Genomic DNA, 19,715 nt, shown 5'->3' on the forward strand with positions numbered 1-19,715 from the left:
AGTGGTAAGTATTCTTGTAAACGGACGAACAGCCCCCAGAGCATGAAAACTGCTGCTGTACTTGGGCTGCCGCCGCGTTGTTAAAGGTCATCTGGGTGTAGAGTACAGTACAGCTGGGAGGCCCTTCCTGCACCGCGGGCCAGCGGCCATAGCCCTGTTAGCAAACCCTTTACGCTACTGACTAAATCATGAGCTGGAACTAAGCTTGCAGAAAGTGGCATTTATACAAACTGAGGGGCTTTAAGTGATGCAATTACGGTTTAGAAACAAACATACTCAAGTATAAATTGGGGGGGGGGGGCAGAATCTCAAGCGGTCGCCTTCAAAAAAAGAAACAAAACAGTTCCTCGACCCTCTACGGACAAAAGCAGCCTCATCACAGTACTTTAGGTAAACGGGGGGACAGGACTGACAAGGCCTCTGACAAAAGCCCCTTCCAACATCCTCCTTAGCCCAAAGACAAAGTTTTCACACTTAAGGGAAAAAAGGCACTGAGGTAAATTTGAGACTCTTCCACGTTGTCTCTGTGGTATCTGTTACCCAATAACCTGTTGCCTCCCTTCCCACGCCGTGCAGGTGGGGTCACAGCAGTCTACAGCGAGCTCAAAGGGACGCTTGGTCATCAAGTCAATATGAAACCCTTTCACATGCTCCATCTGAACCCGGCTAGCGTTAACGTTCCGTTTTCTCTTTACGCTTCGTTGCGGTGTCCTGTGTAAACAGAGGGAAGACTGAACCTGGCTCTGTGCAGCGTGCTTGGTACAGAGCACCGAGAGTAAACATGGGGACCATCCTCTCTCAGCTCAGCATCCATGGAGCTTTCCTTGCTCCTCCGCAATCGCTGCGTGGCTTCAGCGAGATCGGGGTCGCTGGTTAGAGTTATGGCAGTAACTGATGCTCCAGCTCAAGGACTTTTTTTTTTTTTTTTTTGAAGGATGCATCAGAGACAGTGGGAGCCCTGAGGGGGGGGGGGGGCGGAGAGAGAGACTTACTCTCCTCTCCTAGCTCCACGTAGAGAGCAAAACCTGGTAACCTTCCTGGACACGCAGGCAGAGCACCGATTGCGAGTGGGGAGGGAGGGAGGAGAACACGACAGGTACAGAGCAGCACAGGGAGGGAGAGCATGGCGCGTCACGGACAGGAGCGGTGGGAGAGCAGTGCAAGGAGGGTTAGCAGGAGGAAGCACGGTGTGAGAGCGCGGGGGGAGGAAAGCATCCGAGGCTAACGGTTCCCTTACTGTTCCTGGTGCTAAGGCTTTCCCACCCAGGCAGCCACATCCACACCCTGGCCCCGGTCGGAGCTCCTCTCCCTCGGTGCCAGACCTGCTCATAGCTCAAAACCAGTCTGATTTGCAAAAGGGGGATTTTGAGCTTTCCTGGATTAGTCTGTTGGATACGTATTGCTAAATGTTCAGTATCGAACCATCGGCCCATGCCCCAACCATCATTACGCTTTTCAAACAGAATTTGTTACAACAAAGGTCCCAATTCCTACAGAGCAGAAAACTGGTAAAACACTGGCTAGCTTTGCTGAGCATCAGGGGTATTTGCTTTAATTCACATCTGTTTTCAAAACTCAAGTTAATTAGAATCAAAATGGATGACATTTCCTGGAATTAATATGACCAAGTTTCAATAACACTTCCTAACAGACTGTTTGGGTGTTGTAGCTGCCTTGGTGTCATAACCTTCCACTTGCCTGGCTATCTTAGCCCTGAACAAGTCCGTCCGGCATTGGTTGCAGCTGCAACACCCACGTGCTTTGGTGCAACAACCTCCTCCACTTTATCTGCTGCTTCCTCTGCCCTACTTACGAAACGAGGGCTCGGCCACGTGGGCGCACGCAGTGAGCCGCAGCACCCCCGAACAAGAACAAGCAAGTTGCTGGGAGGAGCGTGAACGGCAAGTGTTACCCTGCTCAGAACATTAGCCAGTAGATGTTCCTGTTGGGTTTGACACGGAGCATTTTCCACGAAGCTTCTCCATCTGATGGCAGAGTTGAAAAGCGAACCAGCAGCTGTGTTTGGTGTGTTTGACGGCCACAGTTTTAAAACAGGCTTCCCGTTCTTTGACTGGCTCTGGTCCTGGAATAAGAGGTTTCAGAAGAAGAAAAAGCTATGTGTTCATTTTACAGGTGCTGTGAGCCAGTCCTTAATGGAAGGATGAGGAGGGAGAGTGACCACTATGAGGTGTCCTGAGAAGTGTCTTTTCATTTTAAAAACAGTATCTAGCTTAGTCTGTTGCCCAGTGCCTCCTGAAGAGCTATCCAGGCTTGCCTCTGGCTTCTTTCAAGGTCTGTTGCAGTCTCTGTTTAAACTTCTCGTACTTCCTTTGCACTTGCTGGATTTTCTCCTTTTCTTCTTTGTCCAGTATCATCAAGAAGTTCTGTAGCTCTGGGATGGAGAATGCGTCCCACTGCAGAAACAGCAGAAACGGAGGGAAAGTAAGCACATGCCAGTCACCTTATTGCTTTTGTGGGGTTTTTTAACCCTGAATCTGTGAAGAGGAACAGTAAAAGACATTTAAACACGTATCTGATCTCCAGGTAGCTTAATCTCACAGCGTCGTGTTGTGAGAGAGACAGGATAATGGGCTACAGCACAAAGGACCATCCCAGTTCTGAGACTGTAGATCTAATAGAAATTATCTTTACTCGGATGAATGGAAGCTCCCACTGCAAGAGATGACACAGCTCCCTAAGGAACTGAAATATATACGGAAACAACTGACGTAGCACTCACCCGCATTTCTCGTTACAAAGGGGGAGCGAGGTCCCAGCAGGAGCCAGTTCTCTTCATTTTACCACAAAGTTATCAAAACCGTTTGAGCTTCAGCAAAGCTCTTGGCACAGGGTGCCAGCAGACTGGCTGCTCCGGCTGTCACCTACAACAGCATCGGGCTGACAGCACGGAACAGGCAGGCCACAGGCTGATGATTGCGACTGCTTAATAAATACCGCTTTGTGTCTGCTCAGCAGTGCCGCGGGAAGCCGGCGTTCCTGCAGCATCCTTGCCGACCGCAGCCCAGCTCCTCCGGCAGCACGGCACATCCTGAACCACGCTGCGGCACGGAGCCGCTCCCGGCACGGGAACCAGAGTCCCGCCGGATGCGGCAGCTCCCAACGTTTGCCTTCGTCGTGGCGGGGAGCATGATTGCAACCAAAAACTGCCTGCAAATTTATTACCTGAGTGTCCCTGGCTTCTACTTAAATTAGCGGATTGCTTGTAACAGTGTTTAGCTAATCTAATTATCGAGGATTAACTCTGGGATGGCGTTGCTTGGTTCTGTACACAGATTATGGTTTGGCCATCAAAACCGGCCTCAGCATTTTTACAGCTCAAGTTTAAATTTTTTAAAAATCAACATACTTGAGGAGCAATAAGTGATTTTTTTTTTTTTTTTTTTTTTTTTTGAAAAGTAAGGTACAAGCAGTCTATTGAGCTGATAATTTAAGTTTGGAGAAAAGCTGGTGTCACGTGGGTACGGTAAACCCAGCCCCGTCGGAGGGAAGCAGCCTTGCTCGCGTGGCACCGCTTCAACCCGTGCTCCCGCTGCCGCACGTCTCCCAGCTCTGCAACGCTGCCACGTGCTCCACAACGCTGTTAACGTTCACGTAAAAACCAAGGGAAAAAAGAGTCACCGCCATACCTCAACTTCCCCCGTTTCGTTTTCCTTCAGCACAAAACTGAGCGCATCTGTGTCGGGGCCCGCCAGCAGCCGGAGGTACAGGGGGAACTCGGTGAGAGGGAGCTTCTGGAAGAGCACTGCAAGGGGACAGCAGACATCCACGGTCAGCCCGCGGCTGCCGGGGCGGAGGAAAGCTCAGGAGGTCAACTGGAGCACGGAAAAGCGGTTCGTGCTGCTCAGGATTGCAGTGGAAGTAGCTGAGTCTCTGTCAGAGACCCATAACAATCTCTGTTAGGTCTTAGGTGACTTCAGCCCCTTTCTGAAAACTAGCAACTCCCCGTTAACTTCAGCGGCATCGCCTCTCGTGGAGGTCAGGCCATTTATTCATCTGCCATTTAGACACTGCCTGCCTGACACACCACCGGGTCCCAGAGGAACGCTCCGGGTATGGTTCTGCAACACAAAACTAAGCAAAACCAATCAGCCGCAGGAAAGCTGGCGGGTCCGAGGGCATGAACTCACCTTGCCCGTCCTTCCGCATCTCCTTGAAAAGTGCAAACTTCTGAGGATTATCCACCACCATGAACTTCTTCAGGAGCCCCTGGATCACCTCGCTCACTGTGGTCGTGCTGCTGATGTGGAGCTGCTTGATGGCGTCCAGCGGCAAGTAGAACGAGGTTCTCTTGTCCGTCATGCTGGCCAGGTTCACCTCCTTGAGGGCATCGTAGATGGACTGCGGCCGGATCCCCGCCGGTACCGTCACCGGGCGGCACAGTTTCAAATGCACTTTGATGAAACCTGTGTACGTCCCATCGTCGTTCTAAAGCAGAGGAGAGGGGGGGTCAGGCTCCAGGGAGCCTTCCAGTCCTTCCCCCCACCCCGAGGGGCTTTCTGCTCTACAGCGCTGCAGCCTGCGGGGTGACTGCAGGACTTTCCACCCCTCGGTACAGCTAGGAGTTTGAGGGTTTCTTATTAATCATGTAAAAAGTAACCAGTAATTTCGGGTTAGTCGCTACCGATTTTCTCTGTTCCTTCCACTCGGTAATGACTCATCCCTTCCTCGCGTCTGTGCGATCCTGTCTGATTTAAAACCAAACGCTGCTACCAGTCAGTTATGGAAACCATTACATGTAATTTGTAGTTGCACTTCAGTGAGGATCTGAAACCTCTGGGAAGGTCTCTACCCCCCGCGTTCAGCAGGCTCTCCCAACCGTATTCCCCACGTTTGATGGGATTCTCGCATCTCCATACAATCAATCACCATTCACGATCAGCCTGTCTCACAACAGGTCCCTTACCCTACCCTCAGCTCTGCAAAAACGCACAAAATGAAGAGAAAAGCCTGGCTCCGTACAGTCCCTCCGCAGGGGCCAGGCAGGACCAAGCCGAGGGCTCCACCTCGGGTGCCAGGAGTCCCAAGGCTGTATCGAGTCTCAGGATTGCATTTTCGCTAAGCTTCAAGAAAAGTAACTCAAGAGTAGACATTTGGGTCCCAGGTGACTCCTATAAGTCAAGGGCTGATAAAAATCAACGGGCGAGACATTCCAGCAGAAATTACTGTGCAGCCTTCACAAAGGGAATTGTTGTAAGATCTACTATTTTAAATAAACTTCAGGTTTATTTTCAGATGTTAGCAAGCACCAGGGAGTTACGGAGCTGCTGTTCCTGGAAGTTCTTCAATTTAATTATTTCACTCTTTAAGAAGCTTTCCCCCCCTCTCTGTAAGATCCTGCAAAGCCTGTACCTTTGCGGTACTCCGGCTTGTAAAGGAGGCGATTTCCTTGTCTTCTCACCACATATCATCAAGGCTTTACTTACAGGTGGTGACAAGCAAGTTTGCGATCTAAGCTTCAAAATAGAAGGCATCCACTGTGGTTCTTAGACCTCTGCTTAAGCAAGCCTGGCAGCAGAGAGGAGAAAAGCATCTCTTTCTAGAAAGGCTTTGCGCTTCTAAATACACTTTGCGTTTCTAAATCCACCTTGCAACAGCTGCCGAAGCGCGGTGCTGCAGCCCGCGTTCTGCCCCGACTCATCCCCGCTAGAACAACGTGGGCTCCTCTATTTGTGGCAAGCAGCACAGGCTGGCCAGAGATCGCTGGGCCAGTGCTCCCAGTTGAGGGGGGATGGAGGCAGGGAAGGGTTATCTCAAGCGTCGGTGACTAACGCTAAGGAAACCCGCGTGGGAGAAGAGGTAAGGGAGACAAGAACATCTCAAGAGCCACAAGCCCTCCTGCCTCGGAGACGCCTTCCTAGAGCCTGGCTCAGCCGACAGCCCCGAGAAACCAGCATGGGTCTTTCCGCGTACTCCCTAAGCAGAGCCCAGTACATACCAGCTTCATCAACAGGCAGTTCGTAACTTTTGCATTGTATTTTTCAATTCTCTGTTTGATCTCTTGGATGGTCGGAGGCTCGGGTTTTTCTTCTTCTACCGTTTGCGTTACATTCTGAAATCAGAAGAGACAGGCTTTAGCTGGTTTATATATTGGGTAACACCGCGTCAGCTCTGCTTTTGCTTGGGAAATGCAGGAACAAAGAGGCTGCACGGCTCCTGAGCTCACGCTGGCAGCGACGGCGCAGGTGGAGATGTCCCTACGGCCAAGAGGCTCAGCGTGGGGGATGCCGTGTCCCTGCCCCAAACCGCCCCTCTGCACCAGTAACAGGCAGCGGGGGGTGACACAAACCCCACCAGTCAGTGGGACACCGAGGCACAGAGCGGTAAAGACATCCCTGTACAAAGCAGGGCAAAGAAGCCAGCCTCTAAAACCCGCCTTCAAAAAAGCCACCCGCACCTGCTGAGCGTTTGCTTCTTGCAATGCAATTGGGGGAAAAAAAAAAAAAAAAATTACATCCTATTTCCAGTATTCACGTCTCTGCCTACCCAAGCCAGGCACCCCCTTAAAGACCAGGGTGCTCCTCAACCAGCTCCCAGCAGGTTTACCCAGGCAGAACCCGAAGTTAAATCTCTGCTGGATTACTCCTCCTTAGCTTTCGAAATTATAGCTCAGAGCAGTAAAATCACACAAGCAGCAAGCTGGCTGCATGACTAATAAATCAGTCCCTGCAAACTCTGTCAACGCATCCCACCCCGTGTCAGAAACCGTTCAGCGTCTGCCCGCGTGTGGGCTCGCCGGGAGGCCGACGGCCGCTGCTGCTCGCCCAGGTTTTGGGGAATTTCCTCTTAGGAGGCAAAAGGACAGATTCGGCACGTAGGTGGGCTTTACCTGCAGGTCGCACTTGGAAATGTCACTAATGAGTAACGGGAAAACACGATCCCATCGCGGAGAGGCAGCTCGCAGAAGCTTCCCAAATACAGCGCAGGGTTTAGAGCGTTGAAGCAGGAAGGCAGCGAATGGGTTGGACAAAGCGCGGAGCGGAGCCCGGTGCTGCCAGCAGCACAGGCTGAGCCCGCTCGGGACCGGCGGCGGAGTCCAGGCCAGGAGGATGCTGCCGCGGGATCGGAGCGGCTGCAAAACCCGCGCTAGAGCGGAGCAGGACCACGGTGTCCGTTCTAGGCCATCTGAAAGGGGCAAAGTAAGGTGCTTTCTGCGGCAGAAGGGCAGAGCACGCATCCCTGGGGCACGCTGGAGGAAAGCGCGCAAAGCACCGCCGAGCCCTGCCTGCCCCTGCTCCCGCCCGGCCCCCGGGAGGCATCTCTGGCTACGCAGCCTCCCCGCTCCCAGCCTGGGAGGCGGGCAAGCAAGGCTCGCGGGATGCCAGCCACCTTGTCCCGGGGACACGCACGACAGGGAGAGAGCACGAACAGCGTCGGGGGAGCCAGGAGGGAGGCTCTGACGAGGCACCAGGAACACGCAGTTGCAGATGGGTTTCTGCAGAGCCGAAGGTTTGTAGCAGCCTCGAGCGAGAGCCTGAGCCACGCTCCCACCTCCCATCTGCCCAAGTGCCGCAGCGCGGGCTGCGGAGGCCCACGGACACCCTGGAAACCAAATGTCAGGACGCGATCCTCCACCATCGCGCCCAGCGCGACGGCACGGCCCAGGCGCACTCAGGCGCTGCGGGAACACAAGAACCGGCGAGCTCTTTTCCGAAAACCCTGCTGGAAGGCAGGAAAGGATGCGCCAGCGCATACGGGCAGGGATTTTGCGTGTTCCCACCCTAAGAGTTCAAGTGCAGCCTCGGCAGCTGCAGAGCCCCTCCAGGCTCCCGGGGCTGTCCCCGGGTGCCAGTGCTTTGCCGGCACCACGCAGGGAGGGGTACGGAGGGGAGGGAAACCCAGAGCACAAAGCTAAAGCTACCGAGCCGCGGCCAGACAGCGGCAAGTGCTTCTGGGGACACCCCCTGCACCCCATCTCCACCCCCTGGGACTGTGACACCAAGCCCAGAGCAGGCACTCGGGCCAAAAGCACCCGCTCACCTTCAGCGCCCATCTGGAGCAGTCTGTTGCAGGCTTAGCGGCTCCTGTAATAGCGAGATGGAAGCAAGGACTTGTGTGACCCTGAAGTAAATTCAAATTGACAAGTGGGCTAAGAAAATCTATTTAAAAAAAAAAAAAATACAGGGAGCTAAACTAACCCAAGAGTTCCCTGGCTGCACGATAAAGCTCAGCAGCCACCTGTGGGTCTCCTCATGGGAAATAACCCGCTGCAAGGACAGGACTGCACCACGGGTCCCTGCGGGCAGCTTGCGAGGACACAACGGCTGAGCAGTGTTCCCCACGAGGTACCGCAGCTGAACTCCTGCCCTGAGCACTGCTCCAGCCCAGGGGTGCCGATCACGTCAAACCATGGCGCTGGAGGCAGACCAGCAGCAAGAATTACAGCCTGCAGCCACGCGCGCTGTTCATTTCTTTGCACGATCGCTGGGGCTCTTCACGGTCTCCTTCAGCCGCTTGCCTCGACGGCAGCAGGACATGGGCACTCAAGAAGCCACGATGACTTTATTGCCACAAGACCATTGGAAACTCCCTACATGAGGCTTGAAACATCTTGTGTTTCAAGGTTTGACACCACTTTAGCCTGGTTACCCAAAGCCCTTCAGCAGAGGGGCTTTCCATCCAGCCAGGAGGGCAGGTCTCTAAAGCACAGCCTTCAGCATCCCAAAATCCAGACCTGCTGCAAACAAGCCTGCGTGTGTCTTGGACTATGCTCAGTGGGCCGTATTTCACAGCGCAGTGCTCTGCTGCCTTTCCATAACTCACCACCTTCCCCGGAGACAGGCTGCGAATACATTTCACCAGCGCTGCCTGAAACTGCGAGCAGCGCTCCCGTATTTTATGTGGGCTTGCTCAGAAGTTAGTGTTAGCGGAGAGCAGAAAGCGTGAAGGGATGTGCTGTCAAGGCCAGTACAGAACAAAACCTGCAACCTCCAAGAAGGGAAAAAAAGGAAAAAAAAAGCAACTTTGGGAGCAAAGCCCGTCTCTTCCCAGGCAGCCCCACAGCACATGAAACAAGGATGCAGCAAGCTGCAGATAAGCCAGCACAGCCCCAGGCTACCCATGATATTTCTTTTAGGAGGAGAATCAAGCACAGGACAAACTGAAATCCTGGTTGCAATCTGGCAAGACTGCTACAGTCCTGGGACTCAGAGCGCCCCAAATTCATTCAAGCAACTCCCAAGTGAGAGTTCACAATTTCTGCTTTAGACAGGCAAACAGTACGAGACATCTCGAAATGCTGATCTGGAGCAGTAACCCAATGGAGGAACACAACACTGTACTACAGTCTCCTCCTTGTTCAGTGCCTTAAGAAAATAAAAGCAAAGCTTTCCTGGGGTTTTTAAGAATTGCACATAAACATCCACTTCTAATGGCAATTTCAACTCCGCAGTTTGTCAGAGTCCTTAGGCACATGCCTCGCTGCAATCTATTGACTGCAATAGGTCTTACGTGGCCGCACACAGGTGCTGGGCTGGCGTGGGAGTCTTTAAAAATAACGCCAAGGGTAGAAATTTTCAAAAGTAGTGCTGGGAAAAAGAAAAAAACAAACAACTAAAACCAACAAAAACCCTTCCCTTGAAGTGAACAGAAGGTGTGCACTCAGAAACCCCCCGCTTCCTCACGTCGCCCATTTGACGGCGCTGGAGGCAGGCACAGCTGCGCTGCCACCCACCCGGCCGGCCCCCACCCCAATCCCACAGCGAGCGGGCGCCAGGAGACCCCCGGGACCGTCCCCTCCTGCATGCAGAGAGGCTTGCAGCCGCACGGCACAGCCGCAGCGGTAAGGCATGCTGTGCACGTATGCTACCCTTCATCCGTGGCACAAACACAACCCGCTGCAGACCAGCATCCATCCAGACACGCACGGCAAAAGCAAACAGAGCAGCTCAGTCTGTCACTGCAATTTGCTTCTCGCCAGCGGGGCAAGTCCCTCCCCTCTTGTGATGTTTCCAGTTGAGGAAAATAGCGCGTGCCAGCAATTAAGAGCTTCCCGAGCAGCTCGCGCACCGATGCCGCCCGGTTTCCATGGAGGACGCACGGTGCACCCAGGACCACAGCAGCCTGGAGCGGTGCCGGTCCCCAGGGTTTTGCAGCAGGCACATGGCAGACGCTAATTGCTTCATGCTCCAGGGAACCTAAATCACTCGCAGCAGGAGCAGCGGGAAGCCTGGCTCAGGAGATGGTGCTGGTGGCACCATGTCACAGGTCTCGCACCGTGTCCCTGCACAGCTCCGTCAGCAAACCCCTGCCCAGCCTCCAGCATGCAGCCTTCCCCCACGCGCGTGTCTGCGTGGATCAGCCGTGCCCGCTGGCGCCTTGGCTCGCCCAGCCCCCCGGCTCCCCACATCAGCACCCTGATCCTCGCAAAACGCTGGTACTGCTCCAGCCGGGCGCAGGGGCAGCCGCAGAGCCCTGCTGAGCAGCCTCCCGAGCGCTCCCCTGGCAGCGTGACCCTGCCGAGGCGCCCAAAGCTGCCCTGCTGCTGCTGGCGCAGATGAAGTCTTGCTCCCAGGAGCTGGAATCGGACAGCGGCTGGGATACGCTGCTCTGGCAGGAGGGCAGCTTTGCCCCTCTTGCCTGCTGCTCCTGCCCCGGCAGCGCTGGGGAAGGCAGGAGGCAGCTCAGCTCCCACCTGCACGAAGGTTTTCCCAAATCTCTGCCTTCCTCCGCCCATCCTGCAGCTTCTTGGTGCTCAGACCCTGGTCTGGGAAAACATATTAGGAAAGAAATGCTGCCCATTATTTATTTAGTACATCTATTTGTTTTGACTAACCCACACATAAGCAAAGCACCCACAGACCCCAGGATCCCACCGCACACAGGAGCATTCAGGCACCTGCACCCGCTGCTTAGCCAGGGTGGCCAAAGCCCGAGAGCAGCACAGCACCTCTGCCATGCCAAGCCTTCATCGGCGGCTGGAAGAGCGAACACCCTGATGTCAGGATTGCCCCAAGGAACTGGGATTCCAACCCTCGGCCATCACAACTCCGACAATTTACATGATCGTGCAGCCGCAGCTACGGCTAACGGGTTGTCCTCTCCCCCTCCACGTGCAATTGTAATTGAAAAAGAAACCCTGCATTATGACAATTTGACAAATACAGGTTTTAACAGCCATATTGTGTTCTCTGAGAGTTATTTTATAAGTCATCTCACACCTGGTGTGGAATTAATTTGCTTTTATTAAGCTCCCAGCGTCAGTGACAGATGGTTTAACTGTTTCCACTGCAGCACAACTTAAGGTGTGCAGAGAGCAACCAACCTGTGCTGGAAAACAAAACCAGCGACCTTGCATGGGGCTCCTCGCTCCGCCAGCAGCTGCAACCCGGCCGCGGATTTGAAGATGCGTCTCCGAGACAGCAGGTTGCGTGTATGGCATAAAGCAGCATGGGACTCCCAAGCCCCTTGTCCCTTACACGTCAGTTGTGGTGCAAAAACCAAACCAGAAATTACCGCTTCCACAGCGCTAACGTCTAAGTGAGCCTGAAACGTAGCTAGGCCAGTTCTTACAACCGCTTTGATTTTAAAAGGGAAACGGCAACACGTTATGAGAATCAGCTGGACCAATACTGCAACAAAACACTGCCAGCATTGCAAAAAAGCTCTTTGCTTCCACTCCAGGGACAGCCTGGGAGCAATCCTACCGCACCAGCCTCCGCCAGCTCACCTGCTTCCTACACCCTCGGACTCAAGGGAAAGAAAGTTTGAATAATCTCTTTCCATGCAGCAATCCCATCGCGGGGCTGACGAGCACAGCACCCACGACAGCGCCTGGATAACGCCCAAGGGACACGCTCCACCCACGGCCGAGCGGCGAGGCCACTGGAGCAGAGCTAACGCACGCCCGAGCCGGCTGTCCCGCAGGACCCAGCACGGCGCCGTCCCGGCTCCGGCAGCTATTTAGGGCCGGGGGAGCCCTGCGGGACCATAAGGGGCATGGGGGCTCCAAGGGCTCACCCCTTCAGCTCCTCGTGCTGTTCATGGCAGCGATGCTCAGGCAGAGCTATGGCTGCAAGTCCCCAGCGCTGGCGACCACACCGTCCCCAACCCCCAACACACCCCACGGTTGGAGACTCTGCTTTTCTGTTTTACAGACCAAAACCCGCCTGCGAGCAGGACCCGCACCAGCCCAGCCGCACCAGCACCACGGCGGGGGGAGAGCCCTGGGAAGGGTGGTCACAGCCGGGGGAAGAGAAATGCTGCTCCTTCCATCTTGTACGATTAGATCATGCACGATTAGCTACTTCTTGCTCTTCACGAATCTACCCGGACCTCCGGTTTTGCAAAGTTTCTGGTGCAGAATATGCAATTCTGGCTGAAGGAAGAAAAACAGAAGCTATTAACCATAAACCGTTGCCACATTTCCTGTTATACCGGGACAGGATGAAACAAGTTGTTACCAAAACAACAGCGCGGTAACTCTGCCTGCACCTAAGCCCTGGCAGTCGATCTGCTGGACCCACGGCTCTCCTGGCTGGAAACTGGGAAAGAGCAACGTCAGCCACCCCGGGGATGGCCTGGGTGCACGGCGGCACACCATGACGTCTGCATGCAAAACCAGCGCATTCCCATCGCCTCCATCCCTCCACCCTCACGTGCAACTGGAAGGAAAGCGAAGGTGAGACTGGAGCTGCCAGGGTGCTTCCACACCCACCCTGTTAAAAACCTGATGCAGAACATTGCATGGCCGCGGATGCCAGAGTTTAACCACCACTGCCAGCTTGCTGGCACCGTTTAAATTCAGCAGGCGAGAGGTTTACCATCCCCTATGAAACTGCCAAAAAATAACTTTCAGACAGCCGTGGCCTGCAGCAAGATGTAGGCACCCATGGGCTGCACAGGACCAAGCCTGGCCACGGTGGCCTGGGGCACCCACAGCAGCAGAGAGAGGTGAACCTGCCCGCGTCCTCCCCCTGCCCATCGCAGCCTGCTGCAAACGGGCTCCCCTTCCATAATCTACATTATTTCTCAATTGTAAGAAAGGAATTGAGGCTCATCTGGCACTTGGGGTAATGCTCGGCAGGATAAAAGCCGCCCAGAACAAGCGCCCCGGGAAGAGGCAGCCACACAATGCCCTTCGCCCGGGGCAGCCGCCATCCCAGCTCCAGCCACGCCGGCCGCTTTGCAATCTACCACTCATCTAATGAGCCGTGAGCTTGTGACAGCTATTACGGGGGAGGTAAAAAAACCCCATGGGCCAACATGATTATGGTGACATACTCTCAAAAGAGCCATTCTAAGCCAAGAAAGGCAACAACGAAGCCTCCGTGACAGATTTTTCTATTTATCGGTTTGCGAGGATGCCAGGAGAGACACGCTCCCCGTCCAGCTGAAGAGCACCCTTCCTCCAGCCTCTCACCTTGCAGAAGTCAACACCCACCTTCAAACCCTTGTTAAAGCAAGCAAAGGCAGCAGCTCTGCACCACGCCAGACCTCTCTGCTGGGAAGAGCAGCTCTAGGTGGGACGTGAGAGCTTTCCGACGCCGCTGCAGTGTAGAGAGGGGACGGTGCCCTCTCCCCTCAGCTCCCCGTCCCACCACAGCCCCAGTCGGCACCGAGGAGTTGGTTGGTGCATGGTTACGGCTTGGGTGCACAGCTCAGGAGGTGGAAGACCGGCAGCTCGTGAACTGTGGCTTTGCCAGCCATAAAACCAGACACGGAAAGGCACCCAAGGCAGAAAGGCTGAGCGTGCACTTCCACGGGACGCTCCTTGGAGCAAGGGCTGCCTCCCCGCAGCCACAAACCAGCCTCAGAGGCGCTATCCCCGCCCCTCGCTCCCAGCCAATTTTCCTCACCAGCTATTTAGTTAATGAATTTGAATAGCAGAATGGTGGAGACTGATTTAGCCCAAAATCACCACATTTTTGGCAACGACCATCTTATCTAGAGGCAGGAGCGGCCAAGTCCTCCCTGGTGTGCCCGGGCACAGGTCCATCGCCATTTACAGCAGCAACGCTGTGACAATTTGCATTCCCGAAAATGCAGCCCAAGCTCTCCCTTTGGCTCACATGTTCAGATTGCAAGAGCATTTCGAAGATCTCTTCTAAAGGGATCTTACGCCTCAGGGCATCAATCCTCAATTCTTCTGCTTATTAAGGAAAGATTTGTCTTAAAAACATCAGAAAACAAAGCCTGGAGAAGCGCGTCCGAGCGCTGCTGCTGGCCAGGGAGCCGTGGTTCAGAGGAGCATCACCAACTCACGCCCTGCAACCCCCATCACACCACAGCATGGACGACTGGAGAGAAACACGACCGCTTCAAATTTGAGCCAGAAACATGAGAACCGGCAGCTCAGAACTATAAATCCAGCTGCAGCAAGGAGCGGTGACGGCGGGGGGGGCAGTGGGGCCGGGCCAGCACCGCGCAGCCCCGTCGCAGTCACCAGAGAGCTGGGACACCTCTGCTCCTGCCCCGCTCTCCGTCGCTGCCGAACGCCCAGCGCCTCCCCCTTCGCCGCACGCTCCCACGGTTCACAGCGCTGTATGGAGAAAGGATCGACTCTCAAGCATGAACAGCTGGGGGGAAGAATCATACAACAGATTTGGGGGGGGAAAAAGGAAAAAACAAAACTACCCAACCCCCCCCCCCCATATTGCACTCCCTTTGAGAAGTTCAGATGAGATGCTGCGGTTTACTTTGGGGTTCAGAGGAAAAGGCGAAAGACAGGAGAGCAGCGCATCTCTAGAGAAGGGGAGCAGGATCGCTGCTGCATTTCAGAGAGGTTAAAGGCAAGTGAAGATGGGCTCGGTGCTTTGATTGCCATGGAGATTTCGCTTAGAAACCGCTTTTCCTGCCACATCGCTGCTCAGCAGCGAGAGCTGAGCAGGTCCTCCCAGGGAGCTCCGTCTCAGGGGGGTCTGGGCTGGACCCCGCGGTGCCTGACCGCACCACCGCCTGCGTGCGCAGACCAGCCTGGCGGGACCCCGGCACGGATCAGGGAGGCTGGGTGGATCAGAGGGATCCACTGATCCCCAGGAGCAGACATTTGGGACCTGATGGCAGCCTCGCAGGGCCAGGAGAAGCCCCTTTCCCCCCCGGAGAGGTGCCCCAGGGCTTCTCCTGCACCCCAGGCAGACCCCCTGCAGACCTGCCTCCCCTCTGGAAATCGCTCCGCGCTCCGACAGCCCTTCGGAAGGCAGAGACCACGGGCCAAGGACAGGCCCCCGCGCTGGTCCCTCAGCTCTGGCTCCTCTGCGTTGCACCTCGCGCTGCACCAGGCAGAGCAATGGCCCCGCTGCCCACCCAGCACAGGCAAACGCCTGCTGCTCACCCGCAAACCGGCACAGATGCTGCGCCTGATGGCCAGCCAAGCCTGCGGCTACGGAGTTTCTCCAAGGCGGGACGGGATCTTGGAGATCACCTCATCCAGCCCCTGCTTGGGTTTCGAGCACCTCCAGGAGTGTAGCCCCCATCGCAGGCACCACCGCATGCTGCTGCTGTGGAGGGCTCAAAGAGAGGGAGAGAGCAGACACGGGGCCAAAACCACCACGGCGGTGTCCTCTGACTCTTGCCCAAGCTCACGTAACTCCCCGCCGGCCGCCCGCTCCCGCACAGCGCGGCACCCACGCTGGCCTCTGCTCTGAGCCCCGGAGCCGCCGGCACCGGGTAGCACAGCAACGCCGCCCGTGCACCCACCGCAGACACCTCCACGACGTCAGAGCTTCCCTCTTCTTCAGCAGAGAAGGCTTCTGCCTGCTGCGTTACCCCAGCTCGCATCGTTCGGGGACCCCTACCCGGGAACTGGCCCCATCGCCCCCGCCCCTGGATCCCGCCCCTGGATCCTGCCCCGGGTGAAACCGCGTTCTGTCCCTCTTGCGTGTTCTATTCTTGGTCACAAATTTGCCCCTTTCTCCTCTAAGCTGGTTCTCCCAGCAGCCACTGATGCAGGAACTTGAAAAGCAATTTTGCAGAGTTTTAAGCAATCACGCTTCAGGCAGAAGCCACTGAAGCCATTCAGCCGAAGAGTCACAAAAACGCCAAGTAATAGATCTCCAGGGATGAGGTCACATCCGAGATCTAAACCAGTTCTTTGCTAATGAATAGCGATTGTGCTGATGGTTCTGAAAATAAAAAGGAATGACAAAATTCCTAGAAAGAGGCTCTTCAGACTAATACAGTTATTTCAGTCAGAAAAATGGTTTCTCTAATGATAGTGATCAAATTCCACTCTATTTTTTTAAATGGTGGGAGGCCTGTCTGTCTCCTCCTACCCCACATACAACACATTTCCTCTACAGAGACTGTTTCCTAGGTCTTTTAAGACGTGCCTGCCCAAGTTATCCGCATTTAGGTTATTCCTGCCCAGCACAGGGCATGCCCACGGGCTGGTGGCTGCTGTTGCTGCAGAGCTGGCCACACCATGCATCCTGGGCTTGGGAATCATTCCTGGGTTTCTAAAGATGGACAAACGTTGCCAGTCCCAAACACACCCAGCAGGTTAACTCACTTTTGGGTCCAAGCTGATGTTTTCTGCCCGTGGCCCGGAGCAGGTACTGTACTTGGTGGTGAAATGCAATGCTGCTGCCACACGCAGCTCTTGCAGCGGCAGAAATGTTCCACGTTCAACATCATCGCCCAAGAGAAGTAAGATGCCGAGTAAAAAAGGGGGGACGGGGAGTGAAGCAAAAGCCAAGGCAGATGTCCACCTTGGGGCTGCGCCTGTCCCCCGTCCCTCTGCTTTGCTGGCTGCTCCCCAGGCACACGCTCTCCTTGCCACCCTCACCAGACCTCCTCCTCCTCCTCCTCCTCCTCCTCCCCTCTGTGCTCCAGGGCCAGCCCCATCCAGAGCTGAGGTCCGGCCTCATGCTTCTGCAGGACCTGCACCATCACCAACCCCCCCAGCATGCCAGGAACCCCCCAAAACCCTCTTCCACCAAGGCCTGAGGATGGTTTCCACCTCCAGCCAGAGAAACGCAAGGACCCACCTCTGCACACAGACCCATTATGCAACATCGTTTGCTTGAGCAGCAAATTTTGTGTGTGTTGTTTTTTCTTTTCACGCACAGGAACCATTTCCTCCCCATAACACCAAACCCCCAAAAGGCTGCATCTTCTCCTGCAGCCGCGAGGTCTGCCGCCCACGCCGGCCGCATCCAGGTGAGGAGCTGGGTGAAAAGGGGCTGCAGCAGCCCCCGACCCCTCTGCGAGGGAGAGCTCCCGAGCACGAACGTGCTCAGGCTGATTTGGAAAGGTAGCCGAGGATCTGCAGTGCCCTGGCTCAAAAAGAACAGCGTTAAACCGGCGCAGGGTGCAGCGCCCGTTGCACTAACACCGCGATCTTTTACATCTCCTACACAAATGAATCATCAAATGACATTTAAAAACCAGCAGTACGTGTCGGTTAATCATAGCGAGAGGGAGCTGCTGGCTAACAGGGAATATCCCACGTTAAACCTGAGGGAGCATTTCTTCAGAGAAATGAGAATAAAATTATCAGTTGATTTAAACTCTCCCCCACATCGAGCCCCCCCAAGGAGAACAGCCCAGGTCGCCGGGAGAGCCCTCCCGACTCCACGCTGCAGAAAGCTGAACCCCAAAGCACCTGCTGAGGATTGCAGCTCAGCAGCCTTGGGCATGCAAATACAGCAGAGCCAGGACAGGAGCGTGTCGGTGCTGATGGGCTACAGGGGAATTTCTAAGCCAGAAAGCTGCTCCCCGGGTCAGATCTCGTCTCTCAGCGCCGCTCTTGTTCCTGAGTGAAACCCCCACTTCCGCAGCAGCGCCTTCTCCTTTTGTGCTCAGTTCTGGTTGGGGCCCTGAAGTTTATGATGGGGATGTTCTTGTTTTGTTTCGTTATTTTTTTTTTTTTTAAAATAAACATTTAAAAAACACGAAGCAGCCTTGTCAGTGTTACTGATACAGAAATCTCATCCTGGAGTGAAACGCTGCCCAGCCAAGCGCTCTCTCCTTCTCCAAGGCAGGCACATGCACCCAAGAGCCCAGAAAAGGACCAGATTCATCACTGTGTTAATAAGTTTGCAGATTAATTTAGTCCCGTAACTAAGTCCTGTCCACCTCACAGGTGGAATTTTCAGCAGTGGTGCATATTTTGCGAGGCCAAACCACAGGTCCCTGGCCGGGAGCCTGACCCGTGGACGACAGCTGGCAGGGTTGCTGCCTGCCCCCTCTAAAGCTGAAAAAACCCACATTTGGAGTCAGCTCCTCCAGCGTGGATCCCCCGGGGCGGAAGGAAGGGGCCAACCCCGCGTGCAGAAGGTTAAGAGGAGGCTGAGAAAAATCTGCAGCAGTGCAGACCCCCTGCACGGGAGCGGGGAGCCTGCAAGAGGCAGACAGAGCCCTCCTCCCCGCCAGCAGCTCTGCCCTGACTCCAGCTGCAAGCTAATTTTGGCAGCACCTGCAGCCAAACGTGCAGGAACACCGACATCTCCCCTCACCGGCAACCCCCCCACCTCCCTGCCCAGCACAGCCCTTCTCCCCGGTTCTTAAGCTGTTACCTTGGCAGGGACCTTGTTCGGCGTGCTCCGGAAGAAAGAGGTTTTCGCTGTGAAAAAGCAATCCTCGAGGTCTTCATCCAAGCTACAGTACCCGCTGCTCATGCTGCTGCCGATGGTCATCGAAACCCAGCAGAGGCGAGAGGCCGAGCGTGCACGGGGCTCGCCGGGGATCTCAGGGGGCCGGTGACCATCGGCGGTCCCCGCTCCGGCTCCTGCACCAGCAGCGAGCCCGCTCTCACATCCTCAGCTTGCCGGCGCTTATCTGCAATAGCTCCTTCTGCTCATCCTCTAGAGCCAGCGGAGCTATTTCTCTTTAACAGGCAGCCGTGCCGGGTAACCCTTCCCTCTCCTCCTCCACCCGCCTCCCTGCGCAGCAGCGCTGGGGCAGCATGGAAGGGGCAGAGCTGCGAGCTTGCTCCCGCTCTGGGCGCCTGGGTTCGCTCACTGCCCGCGGTCTGGTCCCCCGGGCGCCCGTGCAGCATCGCCTCCCCTTCCTGCGCTCGCCTCGCACCACGCAGCCCTGCCACTTCCTCTTGCAAAATTTCTCACCCTGCTGCACACCGGGGCCAAGGCGCTGGGCTTGGCCCTGGGCACTGCCTGGCCCCCGGGTCCCCCCGGCACCTCCTTTGCTACCCAAAATACATCGCCACAGCAGACTGGCTTGCTCCTTCCTTGTTAGCGCATCCTTGAGAGCTGCGTTGCGTCTGCTGCCTTAGGGAAGCGAGCCCAGGCTGGACCGAGCCCGACCGCGCTGCCGAAAGGTCGTGGGGAAGGGGGGAGGCTGGCGAGGACGCGGCCTCGGACCCTGCTCAGGGTGCTGGGAGCCCCTGGTCATCACACTCCGGGAGGCAGTGGGTGCCTCTCCACTCTGCAGCTAATTTTAGAGCAGCAGGAGCGATTTCAGCAGCGCTGGCATCCGGCTGAGGCGGCTTTGATTGCAGCCCAGGAAAAAGCCGTTCAGCTCCTCGGTCCTGTTTGCAAGAAGCACTCGCTCCAGACCGATTAAAATGCTGCGTTGGCCTTGGAAAGAGCCTCGGAGCGACAGCATCATCCCTGTTCCCATCTCCCCTGGCAGCCCTGTGGAAACCCAGCCTGGCACAGCCCCATCCCCAGCTCTGCCTCCCCTGGCCCCTCCAGAGCCGCCCGCATCCCGCTAACACCCCGCATTTCACCCAGCAGCTTTTAAAGCAGCTGTGACCTTCCTCCTTGTTGAAGATCACAGGGATTTCTGGAGAGCCGGGC

The 19,715-nt window shown here is 55.6% G+C and overlaps 1 protein-coding gene across 1 annotated transcript; it reads right to left on the reverse strand.

Moving 5' to 3' along the window:
- Positions 1-1,765: 1,765 nt before the first annotated feature.
- Positions 1,766-18,593, reverse strand: RASSF5 (Ras association domain family member 5). Its single transcript, XM_075722289.1, has 5 exons — positions 18,474-18,593; positions 5,957-6,070; positions 4,149-4,446; positions 3,648-3,763; positions 1,766-2,414 (listed from the first exon to the last, which is right to left on the reverse strand). The coding sequence occupies exons 1-5, from the start codon at positions 18,591-18,593 to the stop codon at positions 2,262-2,264; spliced, it is 801 nt and encodes a 266-aa protein (XP_075578404.1). The 3' UTR covers positions 1,766-2,261.
- Between the last annotated feature and the right edge of the window lie 1,122 nt (positions 18,594-19,715).

Source organism: Pelecanus crispus, chromosome 17 (assembly GCF_030463565.1).
Source record: "Pelecanus crispus isolate bPelCri1 chromosome 17, bPelCri1.pri, whole genome shotgun sequence".
Classification (NCBI taxonomy): Eukaryota; Metazoa; Chordata; class Aves; order Pelecaniformes; family Pelecanidae; genus Pelecanus; species Pelecanus crispus.